At 53.8% G+C, this 19,910-nt stretch overlaps 1 protein-coding gene and 1 long non-coding RNA gene across 7 annotated transcripts in view; one reads left to right on the forward strand and one right to left on the reverse strand.

The window, feature by feature from the left end:
- Nucleotides 1-14,517, reverse strand: part of LOC103669729 — a 44,746-nt gene extending 30,229 nt beyond the window's left edge. For 5 of the 6 annotated variants that reach the window (XR_005836954.1, XR_005836953.1, XR_005836955.1 and 2 more), the window contains exons 1-3: nucleotides 14,378-14,517; nucleotides 6,742-7,035; nucleotides 6,267-6,331 (exon numbers count right to left, since the gene is read on the reverse strand). This is a non-coding gene — a long non-coding RNA (uncharacterized LOC103669729). Of the gene's footprint in view, nucleotides 1-6,266; nucleotides 6,335-6,741; nucleotides 7,036-14,377 lie in introns of all 6 variants that reach the window. The other variant, XR_005836956.1, reaches the window with a different exon arrangement.
- KCNK15 (potassium two pore domain channel subfamily K member 15) lies at nucleotides 14,262-19,832 on the forward strand. The gene is made up of 2 exons (XM_040638378.1): nucleotides 14,262-14,606; nucleotides 18,635-19,832. Exons 1-2 carry the CDS (start codon nucleotides 14,324-14,326, stop codon nucleotides 19,339-19,341), a joined length of 990 nt encoding a protein of 329 aa, XP_040494312.1. The 5' UTR covers nucleotides 14,262-14,323; the 3' UTR covers nucleotides 19,342-19,832.
- Nucleotides 19,833-19,910: the final 78 nt, after the last annotated feature.

A 19,910-nucleotide genomic window follows, 5' to 3' on the forward strand; every position in this document is an offset into this window, starting at 1 on the left:
ATGGTTTAACACGCTACCTGACTTGCTTGTAACACTTATTATTTGTTGCCTGACTCCACAAGCACTGGCTGAGACTTCTTTTTCCTGCTTTGTTCCCTGATGGATTCCCAGGACCTAGAACAGTGCCCAGGACAGAACCAGGCTTGGTCCTTATTGAATGAATGAAATAATATATCTTCCTTTTGAAAAGGGGATTTAATGAGGCTTAGAAAAGTAAATACGTCATTGTCAAATGGGAGTGGCTGCCCAGTTGACAGTGATTTCCCAGTGGCCACGTCTGGGTGGGTGAGTGCTCCCCCCATCCCCACCCAACGTCCAACCACAGTAGTTCTCAAAGTCAGGTCCCCAGACCAGAAGCATCGGCATCACCTGGGAACTGGTTAGAAATGCAAATATCCTGTGTCCCAGTCCAGACTCACAGAAACTCTTGGGATGGGACCAGAAGTCTGTGTTATTTGAATAAGTCCTCCACCTAGTTAAAGTCTGTGTAAGATTATAGTGTGGCTCTGGAGGAGAATGGGAGAAGACGGTGGTGTGCTGCTGCCCCCTTGTGGCACTGCCGTGCACGAACGGACCAGCTCCCGGGCAGGGAAGAGCCCTCCCCCTGCGGCCCGCCCACGGGGAGTCTCAGCCCGCTCAGGGCCTTGGAGTGAGGCAGTGACGGAGCTGGGCCTGGGATTCCTCCCTATTTGCTCCAATACCGCAGTTTTCTTTACTTCAAATACTACACAGATGCCAGTGAGGACCCCTGCACTGCCCTGAGCCAGAGTCCCTTCTTCGGTCCCAGATGACTCCCAGTCCCTCTGCGCACAGCCCAGCTCCCTCCCCCCAGCCCTCAGACTCTGCAGCCCGAGGCTCTTTCTGGGGCACAGTTACGGTTACCTCACTCTGCTCAAACCCCTCCGAGGCTCAGCGCTGCCCTCTGGGATGGGTCCAGGCTCCTTCCATGACTCACGGGCCTCCTCTGTGCCCCACCACACTGGATGGTTGGGGCTCCCCACTCCAACCCAGGGGCATTCTTTTCCCCACATCTAGCCTGGATGACCCCCCATTATTCTCCATGAGTCCCATGTCCACCTGAGGCCCACCCTCCCCTTGTGCACTGGCTCCCACCCCTCTCGCCTTCTTGGGTGATGAAGCCCTGCCATGCCCCCTCTCCCCTCCCAGGCCTTCAATTTCTCCCTCTCTTCCAGATCATTCCCATCAACACACACACACACACACACACACACACACACACACACACACACACGTTGACTACTCTGCTAACAAGAGGTAGGGTGCCCTCTTAAAAGGGCAGCTCCAGTAGCCTCAAGGGGGGGTTCAGGTGCTATCAAAAAATCCACCTTCTTCTTGATGGCTAAAATGGGGTCCAAGGTCTCAGCCACATTCTCAGCAACAGGGTTGTGATTTAGCTGATTCTCAGGAACTTTCTCTTCTTCTGCTACAATTAATGACAACATCAGGGGGAACCCAAGGGCAGGAACCCAACCTCTTGGATACCTTGAGGTTGGCCAATGTGCACAGTTGTAAGTGGTCCCATCATGTTGATATGGTTCCTAGCCGTGGCCCATCACTGCCTCCTGGCCCCTCGCTACTGGCTTTCATGAAAGCATTCTGAATCGCACCACTGGGCTAGGTCTTTCCATCCACTCTGGGTGGGATGGGCAACATGAACACGAGCTGCTTCTCCCCAGCCCTGAAGCCAGCGGCAGCCAAGCGCAGGTGGTGGACTTTGACTTTCACCCTCTTCTCCCCTCAACGACGGACCTCCATGTCCTGATAACCCTCCTGCATCCCCCAGTCTTGGAGACATCCTCTTCACATCCCGTGACCCTCCTGTCCCCTCTTGGTCCCTGTTCTGTGCACCACCCTCACTCCCATCGAAGCCCAAGGTTTGGAACCGATGCGTCGTCTCACCGCTTACTCCACAAGCCCAGTCCGGGATCCTGATGGGACGTCTCCCTGGGGCCGTTCACTGAACAGATTTCTCAGCTATCCAAATTTGATCTCCAAAAGAAACCTACATTTATTTTAAAATTTCACGTCAACAGCCCTATGTGTAATGCTTCCTTAATCGCAGTGGGGTACATATGGGCCTTCGTCACAGTGCTACTTAGACCCTGATGTAGGTCTTTATCAACTAGGGTGAACCAGATCCCAGCAGCAAGCAGGCCCCAGATAGGGAGCGTTCTTCCTGGGGAAGGAATATTTTAATGCTGACAATGTTTAGATTTATGGGTATGTGGTGATAATAAAAAGCAGATCGAATTTAGCCAGTTTTATTATAGTTTTAAAAGTCTTTAAAGACAGGGTACCCCTTTGTCACCTGCAACTGGGGGCAGACCTCTCCACCACCATGACCCCCCTTGGCACACCACGGCTTACTAGCTAAACCACAATTTCTCAGTTACATCACATTCCTAGCAGGTGTTTCTGGAAGGTGGTCTCCTCCACAAAATGATTAAGAGACTCAGGCTCCTTCGATCTAATGCCCGCACCCCACCCCCACATTACCTGCACCCAGAATGGCATGAACAGGTCAGGTAGGTGGTTCGGCCATTCCATGCAAAGCCTCAAAACTGTTTCTGGAACAACTGGGATAGGGTTACCACCATTTTGACTCAAGTAGCCAAACTATTACAGGGTAAGCCTTCGATTGCCAGAGGCTATGTCTGCCACCCTGAGAAGAGACTGCCTCAAAAATAAAATCACACAGAGCCAAGTAATTAAGAGAAACAGATGCCAGGCAATAGGGCTTGAGCTGCTGGATCCAGCCATGCCTGAAGTTATACATCCCTAAACGTTTCGGTTATGTGAACTAATAAATTCCATTTATATTTAAACGAGTCTGAGTTGGGTTTCTATCACTTGAACTAAAAGAGTCTTGACAGATATAATTGTATAATGGCAGTGTAATTACCAGTCTATTCTTGGCTTTCTGTTGGGCTTTGCTCCCTAGAAGCCAAGTAGATTTCTGATTCATCCTTGTGTCCCTGAAGCCAGCACAGGACCTGGCACATGGTAGGTGTTTACCACGTGCCTGCTGAATGGTGACGGACACTTGGGTTCCAGCCCCGATTCTGCCTCTGGTTTGGGACCCTTGAGCATCTCATTCTCCTTTCTGAGCCGTTTCCAGCTGCAGTGGACACGGTCATCTCTGCCCTGCCTTGCTCGAGGGCTGTGGTGAGGACCAGATAAGTCCAGGCTTATGAAAGTGCTTGGCAAACTGAAGCTCTACAAACATGGAGCTATAATTATATTTTCAAGGATGTACATTTTGTCCTAATTTCACCAGCCCCCAACAGACTGTGCGTTCTTGGGACACAAAGCAGACAGTATGTTGGAAGAACAGAAGGAAGATCTGAGAAGAGCAGCCTCGGCTGCCCCCAGCACCACCTCCCTGCCACATCAGATTTGACGTACCTACAGGTGAGGCAAGCAAGACTGGCCCCTGCTGCCCAGCACCTGCCTCCCACAGAAATCACTGAGACGAGGGTCCCAGGGTCTCCTCAAATTTGAGTCCTTGGAAGTGATGTGATAATGGGGCAGAGGCTGGCTGCTTGTTCTCCAAACTGTCTCTCTTTTCCTCCTGGGCACCCAGAGAGAGACCACATCTTTGACCAGGTGACTAAGGTCTGGCCCTGGGCTATGATTCCAGATCTGAACCATAAGCCCCCTGTACAATCCACCACACTCCCTCTCTGCTCCGTCTGCTGGTCCCATGCAGGGGACCCAGTGGAGGACTTCAAGGCTCTAGAACACTAACTGTTCTTCAGGAGCCTAGGTCTTCTCAGGTTGTTGGGGAACACGATCAAAAACACGTGACTACAGATTGACCCCTGAGCCCACCCGGCATTCAGAGGCTCCCCACCCCCTCCCCGGTCCTTGGAATGTGGCTTCCACTTGCCTTCCCCACTCCCAGAGACCATTCCAAGGACGCAGTCTTGAGATGGTGATGTGGCATTGAAAACACCTGCACGGCGTATGTGACTGAGCCCAGGTAGAGCCGCTTTATAAGCTTTTAAGATTTGGCGGGCTGGTGCAGGGAGCCACTAGTCTTGCTGCTGCCCAAGACGAGCCTCGTGTGTGAGTTCCCTTGGCTACTATTAAAACTGCCACCTACCTCCTTGGAGTGGCCTGCCTCTCCCTTGGGTCTCTCCCTGCCCTCTGCATATGGGGGCCGGCTTCAGTCTACAAACAGGAAGCTCCCAAGAGGGTTGTGAGCCTATGCTGGTAAAAATCTATGATCTCCTTCTCAGACTAGTAATATTACATGCATAAAATAAAATATATGGCATTACAAGGGAAACAAATGATCCAACTATGCTCACTAAAACAAAGAGGTTGAGACAACTACATATATCCTTCTTCTTTTAACACAGTAAATAAGATCAAGCCTAGTTATTGTACTTTCAGTGTGATGGATAAGGAGGAGAGGAGTATTTTGGCATGTCTGCGGTAACTGCAATGAGATGTGAAAGTCCCTGTGATTTCTACTGGCAACAAGTAGGTATGGCTAATACTGCTTTAAATTCCATCCCCAGCCCCCTCATCTCCAGGATAAGAGTCTCTGCGTTAGGGCATGATGGAACCACAAGAAAGAAGGAGCCTGGGTCCCTGGGTGACCGTGTGGAGGCCCCTGCAACATGTATTCAACCCAGAGGAAAAGACGAGTCTGTTCCAGGATCACTGAGGCTCTGGGTGAGCCTCAACGAGTCTTCCAAGCTCTCTGAGCCACAACAGCCTCATAAAGAAAATGTATACCACGGTCCCAGTCTTACAGGCCAGCCATGAGGGTAGGGGACAAGAGCTCTAGATGCTTGCGAACTCTATGTCATTGGTATGTGAGGTCTTCCGACACCAGCCTGTGAACTGGGACTACGAATAAGGTCAACATGGTGGAATCTCATTAAGTTAAATGGATGTCATCTGTAGCATTGTCCTTTACTCTGAACTGATGACCTTCCTAATTGGAGGGGTTATGAAATTCATTCTTTTATAAGCTGAGGGTGATTATAAATAATACTTGTGGATTTTCCCCCCATTGTTCTTACTTTGCAAATGGGAGTTGGGAGTCTTAACATGAATTCACCCATATTTTATGAAATTTGGTGGTTTACAAAGACCAAAAAGTAGGAGACCACAAAAATCGCGATTTGTATTATCGCCTCAAACTAATCAAGCTTAGAGAGGATTTGATCCCCAACCTGGCAGAAGTTCGAATAACAATATTTAACATGTATTGAGGGTTTCAGTGTGCCCCAAATTGATCTAAATACTTGACCTATATCATTGGTTTCTTGAGTAATCTGAACTTGGGGAAGGACACACAGAAATGGGTTTAGTTTTTCTTCAACCACTGGCTTCGAATACATTCTGTCAAACCTCTCCTTGCCTGCACCTTCCAGTCTAGCTTGAACATCTCACCATGTCCTATTGAACGTTTCTGCTTAATCAGGACTGACCCTTCACCTCAAGAATGCATTGCTATTTAACTTAACCTGTTAGTGACCTAACCATGTGGTGGGTACTATTATTAATACCAGCTTACAGATATGAAGGCCCAGAGAGGTGAGGTAACTTGCTCCAGGTCACACAGCTAGTAAGTTATAGACACAGCATTCAAACCCAGGCTGTCTGGCTCCAGAATCTTGCCCTTAATCTCTGCCTTATAGTCCTCTGCAGCCCTGAGAGTGGTGTGAGGGTCCCTTTCACACCTTTCTCACCCCCACCCCGTCCAAGTTCTAGCTTCTCCTGTTTATGAGGCCAGAAAGGAACAGTGGAGGGAAGGGGACAAAAATCTAGCTGGTGTTGCTTCAGGTCCTCTCAAGGGGATAAATTCCTTCTGTGTGGCAAGTGTTCAAGGGCTGGTATCTCTGGGTCACATGAGGAGGCTATTCAGGGCCCCTGTAGTGGTCCCCTGTCTGTTGGGGGAGACCCAGAACCCCTTGACCTCTCTCAAACTCTGTCCCCAAAGTACACTTCCCAGCCTCTTTCTGCCAGAGTCCTCTTTCCTGGAAAGCAAAACAATCATCCCTTTTGGGCAGGATACTGAGCAGATGGCCCAGCACCTACTCAGCTCATGGGAAGCTCGCCCATCCTCGCACGGCCAAATGGTTGGGTGTGCAGGACGCACACCACCCCCCCCCCCCCCCCCGCCTGCCCTGCCATCTCTCTTGAACCACTTTCTCCGGGCTCAAACAGACACGGGGCAGATGTGCAAGCCTGCTTGATAAGTAGTCAGAGAATCAGATACCACTCACCACTTCTGGCAGGAACCCCAAATCTCTACCAGCAGAATCTCTCAGGACAAGGGGCATACCCCTTTCTTCTTTCCCCAAGAAAACAGAAAAAGAAAAGGTATGTCATTTCTCTCCCTACTCTAGAAAATCATTCTCAAATTCTTATCTTCTGCTTATGGGAAAAAATCTTCTGCTTATGCTGAGGGGGCAGGGATGGGGTAGGAGAATTTTGGTATGACGTCCCTCAGGAGGTCCTACAGACATGGGTCTTGTGGCTTTCTGGACTATGGGGGCATTTAGCACCTTGAGGTTTTAACTGGATATATGAGGCAACAATTAAAGTCTCATTTAAGAGTCTGTGACGTATAGTCATCAAATTTCATCCTCACAACAGCCCAATTCAGTAAGTTTATTAATTAGGGTAATGGCAGTTGCTATAACAAGCAAACCCCAAAATTCAGCTGCTCAACGCAATGGAAGTTTATTTCTTACTCACATGATGTTCCAAGGCAGGTGGTTTCTGGCTGGAGTTCCTTCGTGTGGTGAGCCAGGAGGCATACAGGTTGTGGCTCCGCAGAGCTCCTGGGCCTGAGGGCCTCCTGCAGCCAGCTCGCAGGCAGGGACGGAGCGGCTCACCTTCTCCCTAAAGGCCCCGCCTGGAGATGACACTCAGCACGCCCACTCCCACTCTCACCCCATTGGTGGGGACAAGTCACGTGGTCGTGCTAGGACCCAAAGGAGGCTGGGAAGTGTAGTCTCTGTCTGGAAAGAGTCTCTCAGACCAGTCTTTCTTTAAAAAAAAAAAACAAAACTTTGTTTATTCATTGGAGAGAGAGTGAGTGAGCATGAGCAGGGGAGGGGCAGAGGGAAAGGGAGAAGCAGACTCTTCCCTGAGCTGGGAGCCCAAGGCGGGGCTCCAATCCAGGACCAGGAGATCAGGACCTGAGCTGAAGGCAGCCGCTTAACCATCCGAGCCACCCAGGTGTCCCACAAAAAAAAAAACTTTCTTAATCAGCCCAACAGGCTAACCCGTGTTCTGCATTCCTGCCGAACACAACACTCCTGCCCGGGACAGAATGAATGCTTACAGCTGGTGGGCCACTCTCTGGGGTTCTTGCCCCCTTCTGCTCCCTCCCCCCACAGAATGATGTTATGAATTGAAAGTCTGTACACTCCCCACCCCCAAATCCATCCGTTGAAATCCTAATCCTCAATGATGGTATCAGGAGGTAGGGTCAAGAGAGTAGAGTCATCACGAATGGGATTAGCGCCCTTACAGGAAGAGGTAGGAGGGGGCTTGCTTCCTCTCTGTTCTCTGCCATGGCCGGCGAAAAGGAGAAGACAGCCGTCTGTAAACCAGGAAGAAGGCTTTCCCCAAGAACCCGGCATGCTGGCACCGTCATCTCAGACTTCCAGCTTCCATCACCGTGAGAAATAAGCCACCTAGTCTATGGTATTCTGTTATAGCTGCCTGAGCTAAGACAAATGGCACGTTTGCCAAGAATCTGTTGGGTTCGTTCCCAAACCAGTTTGCACCGGCCACACTTGTTATTGTAACGATATTCCACAGGCTGATGAAATATGAGTGCAGAAAGGAAGAGATTTGTTTTCATGAAAAGTCGATAGAGACGAGTTGCTAAAAAATACTGTCAATTTAGGCACGGAAGAAACAATGACAAGAGAGCCAGAAAAAAGTTGCCACGAGAATCTAGAGAGATTCTGCACTCGAGTGGCTGTACAACATCTTCAAATGCTTGTTCTGCTTGAAATAAACCCAAACTGGAAATCAGAAGAGAGATTCGGTAGCTTATGTAAAGAGGGCAATGTGAAAAGTGAATTAGCAGCCCCACGCTCGAAGATACGAATGGCTCATGTTCAAGGTGTATATCATTTAAAATAATTCCGTGTTTTCATCAACTACCCCTGGTTCAGGCTCAGCTGGATAGGGAGGCTCTATAGGATTATTAGCCTCATTTTACAGGTGAACGAACTGAGGCCCAGGATAACAGCAGCTCAAGGGTGGAGCCGGGATTCAAAAGCAGCCAGTCTGGTCGCAAAGTCTGTGCTGACTCCCTACACCAGCGATGTCCAATGGAAGTTTCTGAGATGATGGAGATGCTCTGACCTGCTCGGTCCAATGTCCTAGCCCCTGGCATTGTGGCGAATGAGCATGTGAAATGCGTCTAGTATGATTGAAGAACTGAATTTTAAAGCTGAATTGAATTTTAATTAAGGTAAAGATCAATGGCCACCTAGGGCCAGTGGCTCCCACAGGGGACAGAGCAGCTCTGTGCTGCACTAACTTTAACCCATGCCTTGCTGAGCGAGCATCTCTTAATGTCTTTGCCTTGATCCTTTCCAGACAATGATGTCATCTGAAATCAAACCCCGCCCCCTTTGATTCAGATGTCCCTTGATTCCAATGCATTATGCTGACTTTGGAACAGAAGGAGAAGGGACAGGCCTGTCAGCAATGGCTGAACCCCAATGGCCATGTGGCCACGACCGCCATCCTCAGGACGGGGGGCGGGGGGGGACACACACGACTGTGGCCTTTTGGAGCAAGAGCTTGCCAGCAGGACAGGACGGCTCCCTCCCCTCTTGACAGCAGCGGCAGCTTCCTCCCCTGGGAGGTGGGATGAAAAGTCCCTGTGTGAGGAAGAGACACCTGCTGAGGGCCCAGCTCCCCACTTGGATCCTAGTAACTGCTCTGTAAATGTCCTTCCATTTGGTCCTTCCACTCCAACCCGCAGAGTAACCCTCCGGCTCAGACCAAAGGAAGAGCGGGAACAAAAGGGGGTGGGGATGGAGAGAGAGAAAAGATTCTCTTAAAAAACAATTTTATTGTGAAAATTCTCCATCGTACATGAAAGGCTACAGAATGGTTTAATAACTCCCCACACTCCTATCGTTCATTTTTAAAATTATTAACCAGAGAAAAGGTTTTAATCTCTCCATTAAACCAAAGATACCCACTCTCAGGAAAGTGAAGAACTCCCCGAGGCTCCAACTGAATGGCCACAAACTCACGTCAGGAATCCTTTGAGCAGCTCTGGTGGGTCCCAACAGTCAGAGACAGGGTCACGCTCAGACAGTTGCCACTTGTCCCCCGAGTAGTATTTGCATTAGCCTGGGAACAGTGGTGCCCCCCACACTGGGTAGGGCTATGGTGTTTCCCTGGTGGTAGGTTCTGTCTCTCTGGGTCCCTCGAACCATACAGTTGGTCATCCAGTGCCTAGAAGATTCTGCAAGAACCCCAGATCCTGCCTATAACGTTCTTTAAATTAGCAAGAGGCAGCTTTTGATTTCTTGCAACCGGGATCCCTAAGTGATACTCAGGCTGCAAAAGGTTACAGCTGCCATCTCCTGTGGCCAAAATAATCGTTCTTTGAGGACAGAGACAAGAGAGAGATCTTATCAGGAAACACACCTGGGTCCTCTGGGCTTCTGGGAAATTACTGAACTATATTCTAACTATAAAAATCAATCCTTTAAGATCCCAGGAGGCCTGGGGAATAAGCAGCATGGAAAAGGAAAACAAAAAATCAGTTGGGCAAAAGGGGTACTAACATTTGCTGGGCACCTACTCCGTGCTGAGCGCTCCTTCAGACTTTCATCTACTCTTCACAGAAACACTGAGAGGCCGATATCCTTACGCCCAAGCCACAGATGAGGAAACTGAGGCTCGAAGGTGAAGTTGCTTGTCGGAGAAGGAACTGAAGTCTGGCTCACTCAGAAACTCCTGTTCTCCTGCCCTACCCTGCACCACCCTACGTGGCAGCCACTTCCGCTCTGAGTCCGTGTCTTCTCTCTGACGTGGGAACCGCAAGGCCTGCCTGGCTCACAAAGCTTTCAGAAGGCGCTAGACTCCTCAGGGATGTGGAGTGCTTTCTTTGAAAGGCACCCAGGGTCCAGCCGGGGACTGGGATCACCGTCCTCGTTGTCCTCCAAGCTGACAACCGTGGGACCCTGGAAGACGATCCAAGGCCTCGTTGGGGGGCCACGCTTGTGACTCTGGCAGGAAGGGACAGAGGAAAATCACTGGGTCCCCTCAGGCTCCCGAAGGAGGAAGGAGGGGGGAGGCGGAGGGAGGGGCAGCTGAAGGGGGTGCCCTGGAGTGCTGCTGTTTTTGGTGACTGCTCAGCTGACGGTTCTGCAAGCTGCGAAATACACATCCTCGAACTCTAACCTCTTCCGGCTTAAAATAGAGCTGCTGAGCCCAACCGCCAAGCGCAGGGCGGAGTCACCTGCCCGGGAGGGCCAGACAGCTCCCCCCTGGCCCCAACAACACCCACCCCCAGCGGGCACACCCGACAAGACGCCGCTCAGCTGTGTGTCACAGGGGCCTCACGATGGTGGGGGCAGGCAGCCTGCCAGGGCTCTCAGCTCCGCCTTCGAGACGAGGAAGGTGGAGGCCAGAGAGGCAATGGGAGGGGTGGTAAAGCCGGGGGCATGATGCCTGATGAAGCGGTGTGGTGTATTGGAAGGACCATGACCTTGGGGACCACACGGCCCTGAGTTCAAGTCTTGGCAAGTGGGGCAACTTCTCTGTGCCTTGGTTTCCCGCACTGGCAAGTGAGGGCTCCGTTAGTAATGTCTGTGACTATGCCTAGCACAGACACGTGCTTCCAGAAAAAGAATTTTTTTTTTTTTAAAGATTTTATTTATTTATTTGACAGAGACAGAGACAGCCAGCGAGAGAGGGAACACAAGCAGGGGGAGTGGGAGAGGAAGAAGCAGGCTCATAGCGGAGGAGCCTGATGTGGGGCTCGATCCCACAACGCTGGGATCACGCCCTGAGCCGAAGGCAGACGCTTAACCGCTGTGCCACCCAGGTGCCCCATAGAAAAAGAATTCTTGACATCTACAAGCAGACAGTCAGTTGTACAAAGGGAGGACTCGCGGCTACTGCTACCAGGCTCCTGGAAAATGACACACAAGATCTTTCATGTTCCTCGGCCTGGTCCTCTGAGGTGGGCATTATTATCACCTGCGTTCCTCGGATAGGAAAACCAAGGCCAGAGAAGTGTTCTAGTCACATTCACCCACCTAGAAAGTAGAGGAGCTGGAATGTGAGCCCAGGCCTCGTTAACTGGCCCTGGAAGGCTCTTTTCAGACCCTTCTTGGGCAGTAAATTCATGGTGTACCTTCCCCACCCCCGCCGCCGAGACTACGGCCCAGGCTCTGGCTCCTCTGAAGGCTGGGCAGGAATCAGAAAAGCAAACTTGCTGATGCCACTGTTGCAAATGAGGCTTCTGGGCCCCGGAGCTGCAGTCTGGCTTCCCAGGGGAGCAGGGTGCAAGGCCCCCCATTCAGCCCCAGAGCTGAGTCAGAGCACCCGCTATAACGTCTCTGCGGGCCCGGGCGTTCGCTCACTTGTGATATTTGAGACACTGGCTAACACATGAGTCCTCAGGGCCAGATGCTTCTTCGTGCTTCCTGCCTACGGGCTCCTCCACCCTCACAGTCACTCAAGTCATTCCCTGCTGCTGCTCAAAGAATGACGGCCAGTGCAGCGGCCTGACAACACCAACGCGCCATCTTCCCACTTCCGTAGGATGGAGGGCTACACAGGTCCCCCACTGGCCTAAAACCGAGGGATTTGCAGGACTGCGTTCCCTTCTGGAGGCTCTAGGGAGGCATTTCTTTGCCTTTTCCAGATTCTCGAAGTCACCTGCACTCCTTGGCTTGTGGCCCCTTTCTCCATCTCCAAAGCCAGCAACCTCGGGCCAATTCCTTCTCGTATCTCCTTGGTTGTCCCTCTTCTGCCTCCTGTGTCCACGTATGAGGACCCTTGTGATGACACCGGGCCCACCCAGATAGTCCAGGATAACCTCCCATCACCAGGTCAACGGATTAGCAACCTTCATGCCACCTGCAACCCTCCCTCCTCTCTGCTGTGTATCCTAAGCTATTTATAGGTGCCAGGGAAAGAATTGGGCACCTTTGGTGGGGGTGCACAGCATCTTATGAGATAGGAACTTTTCTAACCCTGTTTTACTGGGGGGGGGCACTGAGTCATGTGCATGTTTGCACACTGGTAAGCAGCACACTGGTAACCAGGCAGTCGCTGTGCAGAGTCCGAGCCCTTAACGTCTACAGGCTGCTCCGGCTCTCATCGGTGTGTGCTGTGCCCGAGCTGGGTGCCGGGGACAGAGAGGTGACCAAGGTAGGAGGAACACAGATATGGAATGTGGGGATCACACTGCAGTGGGACGAAGGCAAAACAGCAGGAGCTCGGAGGCCTCTGGCAGCACAGAGGAAGGCTATCTGTGGAGGGGCCGGGGAAGGACACGTACAGTAAACCGGGAGCTGAAGGATGGACGGGGCATCCGCCAGCCATGCCTACAGTGTAAGGAGACTGTCGCGATAAAATGCATTGACACTTGCAAAGCGCTTCACCCGGCGTCTAGCCCCTGGCAGCCATTTGATAAATGTGGGCTGTTGAGTGTGATGGGAAGGGAACTGTTCTAAGCAAAGCAAGAGTTTGTGCAAGGAGCTGATAGTTTAGTGTGACTGAAGAAAAAAAAATCACAAAGGGGCTGCAGGGAGAGAGGCTGGAGGAGAGATGGGGGGACAAGGGATACATGCCAAGGCTGCAGCAGAGACCAGGCCACGCAGGTGCTCTAGACACCTGCAGGAGAGGCTGTCGTGTGCTTGCTCAGAATCTCCACAATGACCCACCCTGGACTCTGGTGCTGGGTGGCAGGAGTAGATTCCTTGGGGAGTGAGGTCAATGGAAGGCTCCCCAAGCACCCAGCTGTTCAGGCCAAGGAGCCAGGGGTCATCCGGAGTCCCCCTTTGCCCTCCAGATCCAGCCCATCAGCAGGTGCTGCTGCTCCACGAATCAGCGTAACAGCAGCTGGGGTAACAGACTGAGCCCATAGCTCAGCAGCTCAATAACCAGAAGTTCAGAATTCGTGCTCCTGGCGTGGGGACAGCCTTGCGCTGTCATTCGGGCACCCAGGCTCCTTCCACCCTCCTTGGGGCTGTGCCTTCTCCTAAAGACTTTACACCCCCCCCTTCAGCCTGCAGGTGGGGGAGGAGAGGTGGAGCAGAGCCCGGGGAGGAGCTTACCTCCTGGGAGTTGACACAGGTCACTTCTGCCCACAGGCCATTGATGATAGCTCTAAATGCAAAGGATGCTGGGAAATGTGGCTAGCTGTGTGTGCCCAGCTCCAGCTCCCCACCCTATCTCCTGTCCACGGGCTTCTCGGCAGCTCCAGTGCCGTGCCCCTGGTGCGCACCCCCCCACACCATGCACGTGGACTACAGAGTTTCCTAAGTGGCCTCACTCTTAGCCAGCACCCCTTTTCCATGGGACAGCCAGGATGCTCTTTTTGAAAAAATGTCAATCAAATCACTGGTGCCTGTTTGTTTTCCTGCTTACAGCCTTTCCACGCTAAGGGCCTGTAAGACCCTGTGTGAAGTTCCCTCTCTGGCTTCCTTCTGCTCCCTGCGCCTCCACCCCCCAGCACCCCAATTCCCTGCGTTCCAGCCACACCGGTTCTGGACTTGAAGGATTTGCACTTGCTGCTTGGACACTTCCTTCCCAGTCACTCCTCAGCGAGGCCTTTCCCACCACCTCAGCTGGCAGAGCCCACCTCCCCCCAGAAACTGTTTCCCTCCTCACACTTGTCTGCAATGATCTTTGTGTGTCTGTTAGCTAAGCCTCGTTTCTAGGGTATCAGCTCTATGTACCCCAGGACGCTTGTTTGTCCGAGTAGGTGCTCAGTGAAATTTTGCTGGATGACTGGCCCAAGGTCACAGGACCATAGCGGTGGAGACCGGACCGCTGCACACCCCGGCTTTGCGCGCTCTGCTCCAGCCGGCACTGTTTGGAGACACCTGCTCTCGGAGCGCCGGCGGGGAAACAAAGGCAGGTGCTGCGAGGGGGCGGGGCGGCAGGAGGAGCCCTCTCGGCCCTCCGCGCCCCCCCCGAAGCCCCGCCTCCGTCCCCCCCCCCCACCTCCCCTGCGTCCGGCCGCCCGCAGCCCGCTCCCGCCGCGCGGGGCGGAGCGCGGGGCGGCCGTCGGGGCGCATGGACGGGCCCGGGGCGCGGGGCCCGCGGCGCCGCCATGAGGAAGCAGAGCGTGCGCACGGCCGCGCTCATCCTGTGCATCCTGTCCTACCTGCTGGTGGGCGCCGCCGTCTTCGACGCGCTCGAGTCCGAGGCGGAGAGCGGCCGCCAGCGGCTGCTGGCCCAGAAGCGCGGCGAGTTCCGGAGGAAGTACGGCTTCTCGGCCGAGGACTACCGCGAGCTGGAGCGCCTGGCGCTGCAGGCCGAGCCGCACCGCGCCGGCCGCCAGTGGAAGTTCGCCGGCTCCTTCTACTTCGCCATCACCGTCATCACCACCATCGGTGAGCGGCCCCGCGCCTCCCCGCGACGCCCCCCGAGCTCGAACCCCTCCTCTGCCCCTGCCTGGCTGGGTGGCTTTGGACCAGTCGTTTCAGCAGCCCTCCGCCGAAGGGGGCCGGCGTCCCACGCGGGCGGGGCTGGGAGGAGTCAGGCGCTCAAGTTCGCCCAGAGGTGGCACGCGGGAGTGCTCCGAAAACTCCGGGGGCTGGGAGACAGATGGAGCGGGGCGAAGCGCCAGTAGCTGGAGATGGAGGCTTCCTTGCCGGGCTGCATCACCCTAGCTGTGTGACCTCAGACAAGTTGCTTAACCTCTCTGAGCCTCAATCTCCCCCTCTGGAAAGTAGGGCTGCTAATAGCCTTATCTCGGGGCTGTGCTGAGATCATTATTGTCAAGGAGATAATGTATGCAGAAAGTTTTAGCGCAGGGTCTGACACATACGAAGCACTGAAAAAGAGAGATTGATTTTTGTATTATAATTATTCTGTTACTCCATGAGAACGGGAGCTGGTCTGTCTTAGTCACTGCAGTGTACCCAGCCTAGCGCATAGTAGACACTCAATAAATATTTGTTGAAGGAATGACTGATTACCACAAGCTTTGGACCTCACCCTCGGGGATCCAGAGCAGTTTCTCTGCAGCATCTGGACCGGCAGCCGTTGCCATGGCTACCGTCTGGCTGGTACCTGCTGAGCAGAAGCCTGGGGAAGCAGGAAAGGAGAGAAGCAGGCTCTGCAGGGCTCCAGGCCGGGTGTCAGCTGCTTTCCAGGTCCCAGCTGTGGATGTCTAGGCATTCCCTCCCCCCCCCCCCCCGCCCCCAGGGCTTGGATCACCACTTTGGAAGTCTGAGCATTGGAGAAAGTTTTTTCATAATGCCCTTGCAAGTGGATGTGAGCTGTGGGTTAAAAGCCTGAGTTCTGCAATTACATAGCCCAGAGTTCCGTTCTCATCTCTGTTGCCGCCTGTCTTCTCTGGCAATTGGATGTACCTCTCTGAGCCCTAGTTTTCTCGACTGCAAATGCAGTTCTTGCTGCCTCACTGGGTGGTTGCCAGGTTTAAATGAGGTCAAGTGTGTAAAATGCTTGGCACGGTGCCCGAGGCTAAATAGGCACTATTAATTAGTAATAATAACAATTCATTGTTTGCCAGCTGTGGGCACAGCTCCCATTCAGCCCTTTATGCCCTCTCCTGTCAACATGGGCACCCTTACTTCCCTACCTGGGCTCAGCCCAAGACACCGTGCCCAGTGGGTGGGACCCCATCCACCTCTTCTGCCCACCCCCACGCTATCTGGAGAACTCTGGAGCTTCCTTTGGTCTTCTCTGCTGGCGGTTCCTCGCTGATATCTGGGAGCCTGGGGAAAGGGACAGAGTGGAAATAGCCAGAGTTTTGCCTTTTCTGGCCACCTGGGGGCGCTAGCTTGTGCTGTGTGATCCGGGCTGCATAAGCCAGCCTTGCAGAGAGCCAGGCGCCAGAACCCAGGAGTTAGAGCCCTGCATGAATGGGAGAGGCACTGAGAAGCCGGAGAAGGGTGGCTAATGGCTCAGGCCCTGTGACCTTTAGGCAGCTTCCTCGCTCTGAACCTCACTTCCTTCTCTGCAGAATGGGGGTAATAATATCATCTCATACAGTTACTGGGAGGGTAAAATAATCTATGCAGAGTACCTAGCATGCTTAGTTATCACCATTGTTTGCTTAACAGTGTCAAAGCCCGCTATACCCCCAAACAGCTGGACACAGCACTGCCGGGCCTCTTACTGCCAAAGAGGCTCCTCTGTCTCACGCTTAGCACCTCTTTCGATTTGATTTGATTACTGATGATGATTATTGATTATTAAACAGCCATTGAGCCCCTAGTCTGTGTCAGGCTCTGTGCAGGGCTGACTGTGCAGCGTGACTAGGGACACAGAGAATTGATTGGCATGGTCTCTGGCCTCCAGGAGCTCCCACTCTAGGGGTAGGTGGAGCTCCCCCAATAACAGATGGAGGCAAAGCGATAGGGCCATGCAACAGAAATGTGGACGTGGAGCCACAAGTCTTTAAAAACATGTATTGTGTTGATATTTTGAATAAATTACATGAGCCCACAGCACACACACACACACACCTCACAGGGTACAAAAGAGTATAGAATGAACAGGAAGTCTCCCTCTCACCCTGTCCTTCAACCCATAAATTCCTGTCCCTGGATTAAATACAGTTACCAATTCTGTGGGCATCCTTCCAGATACATTCTCTGCTCATGTGTTCCTTTAAAACACGCCCATTATACAGACCTTAGGTTGTACACACTGTGTGGCCTCTTGCTTTTTATCACCTAATGTTTTTTGGTGATTTTTTTAAAAGTTCCCTAAAACCTGTGTCACCTTGGGGCGCCCGGGTGGCTCGGTCAGTTAAGTGTCGGACTCTTGATCTCAGCTCAGATCCTGATGTCAGGGTCCTGAGTTTGAGCCCTGCGCTGGGCTATTTAAAAAAAAAAAAAAAAAAAAAGCCGTGTCATGTTTTCCATGGCTGTAGAGTGGGGTTCCTCACCTTGGCACTAGTGACATGCTGGACTGGGTAGCTCTGTCGAGGGGCTGCCCTGTGCATTGTGGGACGTTTGGCAGCATCCGTGGTCTCCACCCGGTAGATGCCAATAGCGCACAGCACGGCCTCCCAGCCGTGACAACCAGGAGTGTCTCCAGACATTGGCAGATGTCCCCCTCACGCAAAATTACCCCTGGTTGGAGCCACTGCTGTGTAGGGTTCTGTCATCCGGTTGACACCATGATTGATTTCACCAGACCCCTCTCGACGGACGCTCAGGTCGTCCAGTTTTCACCATGAGCAGCGATGCTTCGGTGACGACGCTCGTGCGTACCTCACTTTGCACACGTGTGCATTCCGGAGGACTAGCTTGCTCACCGTGGCACTGCACGGCTCAGGGGTTTGTCTATTTACATTTTGGCAGATGGTGCCCATTTGCTAGAGGAGGCGTGTTCTTCTGGGGGAAGGTCCGCCTGACTTTTCCTGGGTTACGCACCCCTTTGAGAATACCATGAAAGTGTTCGCTCCTCTCTCCAGGAATGCTTATTCTCGGCGATGGCACCGTGGTCCAGGATTCAAGGATGCCCACTCACGTGTAGGTCCCCTACCACAGGGCAGAACTGCTACACCAGGCTGAAGAACTGCTTAGTGAGGGCTGGCTTGGGGCAGGGTGTGGGAAGGAGAAGTGGACCAGGGGGAGGGAGGGAAAGGGCGATCCAGGGGAGGAAAAACCATGAGAAGAGGCATGGGAAGGTGGGACATGCAGGTTGGGGAGCAATATGGGGTGAGGCTGGACAGGTGGGAGGGGAGTCACATCACCATGGAGCTCGGACACCATGTGAGAACTGGTGGATGCTTTAGCCTGTGGGGACTGGGGCACCATGGAAGATTTTGCTTTATTTTTAAATCAAGGCATAATTTACACACAGTGAAATGCACCACTTTCCAGTGCAGCAGCCTTCTGCCAGTTCTGACAAATGAAGGCCTGTCAGGCAACTGCAGCCACCACCAAGACAGAGTAGGCTTCCATCACCCCCAAATTTGTCTTGCCTCTTTCTGGTTACCCCTTCCTCAAGCACCACGACTGGCAACCACAGATCTGCTCTCTGTCGCCATAGTTTTGCCAGAATGTTTGCAGAATGTCATTTCAATGGGGCCATGCCGTATGTACTCTTTTGAGCTTGGCTTTCACTCTGCATAACGCAGCTGAGATCCATCCTTTGTGGCAGCAGGTAACCCTAGTCCTTTCTGTTCGGAACAGAACTGCATTGTATGGATGTACCGCACGTTGTTTATCCTTCCCCGGCTGAGGGACGCTGGGTTGTTTACAATTTGGGGCGATTAGGGAGAGCCACGCAAGGTTTCAAAGGCGGGGGATGACCTAGTTAGAAGCCGCATTTCAAGCTGCTGCGCCGGCTCGGCTCGGGCTCCGGGGCTGGGGAGGGAGCCCGGGCGGGGCGGCCGCGGCCGGCGCTCACCCGTCCCTCCCCTCCGCTCTCCCTCCAGGGTACGGCCACGCCGCGCCGGGCACCGACTCGGGCAAGGTCTTCTGCATGTTCTATGCGCTCCTGGGCATCCCCCTGACGCTGGTCACCTTCCAGAGCCTGGGCGAGCGCCTGAACACGCTGGTGCGGCGCCTCCTGCTGGCGGCCAAGCGCTGCCTGGGGCTGCGGCGGCCGCGCGTGTCCACCGAGAACATGGTGGTGGCCGGGCTGCTGGTGTGCGCCGCCACCCTGGCCCTCGGGGCCGCCGCCTTCGCGCACTTCGAGGGCTGGACCTTCTTCCACGCCTACTACTACTGCTTCATCACCCTCACCACCATTGGCTTCGGCGACTTCGTGGCGCTGCAGAGCGACGAAGCACTGCAGAGGAAGCCGCCCTACGTGGCCTTCAGCTTCCTCTACATCCTCCTGGGGCTCACGGTCATTGGCGCCTTCCTCAACCTCGTGGTCCTGCGCTTCCTGGCGGCCAGCACCGACGCGCCCGAGCGCGCCGCCCGCCGCTCCAGCCCGCTCCGCCTGGGGGCGCCCGAGAGCCGCGGCCGCTCCCCGCCCCGCCGGCCGGCCCGCGCCGGGGGCTCCTCCGTCTCCTCCCGCGTGCACCAGCGGCAGGTGGGGGCCCGCGACAACCTGGGCTTCTCGCCCCCCTCGAGCCCTGGGACTGTGGGCGGCGGCGGGGCGGGCAGGCCCCCGGCCCGGCGGAAGTCCATCTGACCGCCCGGCTCCGGCCCAGAGCTTGGAGAGGGGTGAGAGGCCGTGGCCTCAAGGCCGTCTTCAGCCACGGGCAGTGCCTCCTTCCCCTCTGCGGCCAGCCCCTCCCTGCTCTCCAGAAATACATTAAAGCCGCACCATAAGCACAAGTGCGACTCTCAAGTCGCCCTGTAGGTGAAAATCCCTTGTGGTCCAAATTGTTTCAGCAAAGCGTGGCCACGCCAGCCTCCCGGGAGAGGCTCTCCACGGGCCCGCGTCAGCAGCTGGCCCTCTGGAGTGCAAACAGCTGTGGCCGTGTTTCTGTGGCGAGAAGAGGCAGGTTTTCCGTGTTGCAGGGGAGACGGGCGACTTTCGACGCGGGAATCCTAGCAGTGAGGCCCGCCGCTCACAGCACGAGAAGCATGGAAATCGGATGGACGGCAGGGAAACATCTGTCCAGTGGGGAGGAGTGGGCAAATCTGCACTATTTAAATGATCGTTCATTCTCTTGCTCAGTTGGTGTGGTGTGGACTGGCCCGTGTGTGAATGAAGCATACCCGCCCCCCCCCCCAAACCTGCAGCTCTTTGTCCTT

Source organism: Ursus maritimus, unplaced genomic scaffold (genome assembly GCF_017311325.1).
Source record: "Ursus maritimus isolate PB19 unplaced genomic scaffold, ASM1731132v1 scaffold_22, whole genome shotgun sequence".
Classification (NCBI taxonomy): domain Eukaryota; kingdom Metazoa; phylum Chordata; class Mammalia; order Carnivora; family Ursidae; genus Ursus; species Ursus maritimus.

What these genes read in the sequence shown, in the direction of transcription:
- KCNK15 (XM_040638378.1), top strand. Translation starts at nt 14,324, where the DNA reads ATGAGGAAGCAGAGCGTGCGCACGGCCGCGCTCATCCTGTGCATCCTG. An exon ending in CACCGTCATCACCACCATCG is followed by an intron (nt 14,607 to 18,634) that starts GTGAGCGGCCCC and finishes CTCTCCCTCCAG; the next exon opens with GGTACGGCCACGCCGCGCCG.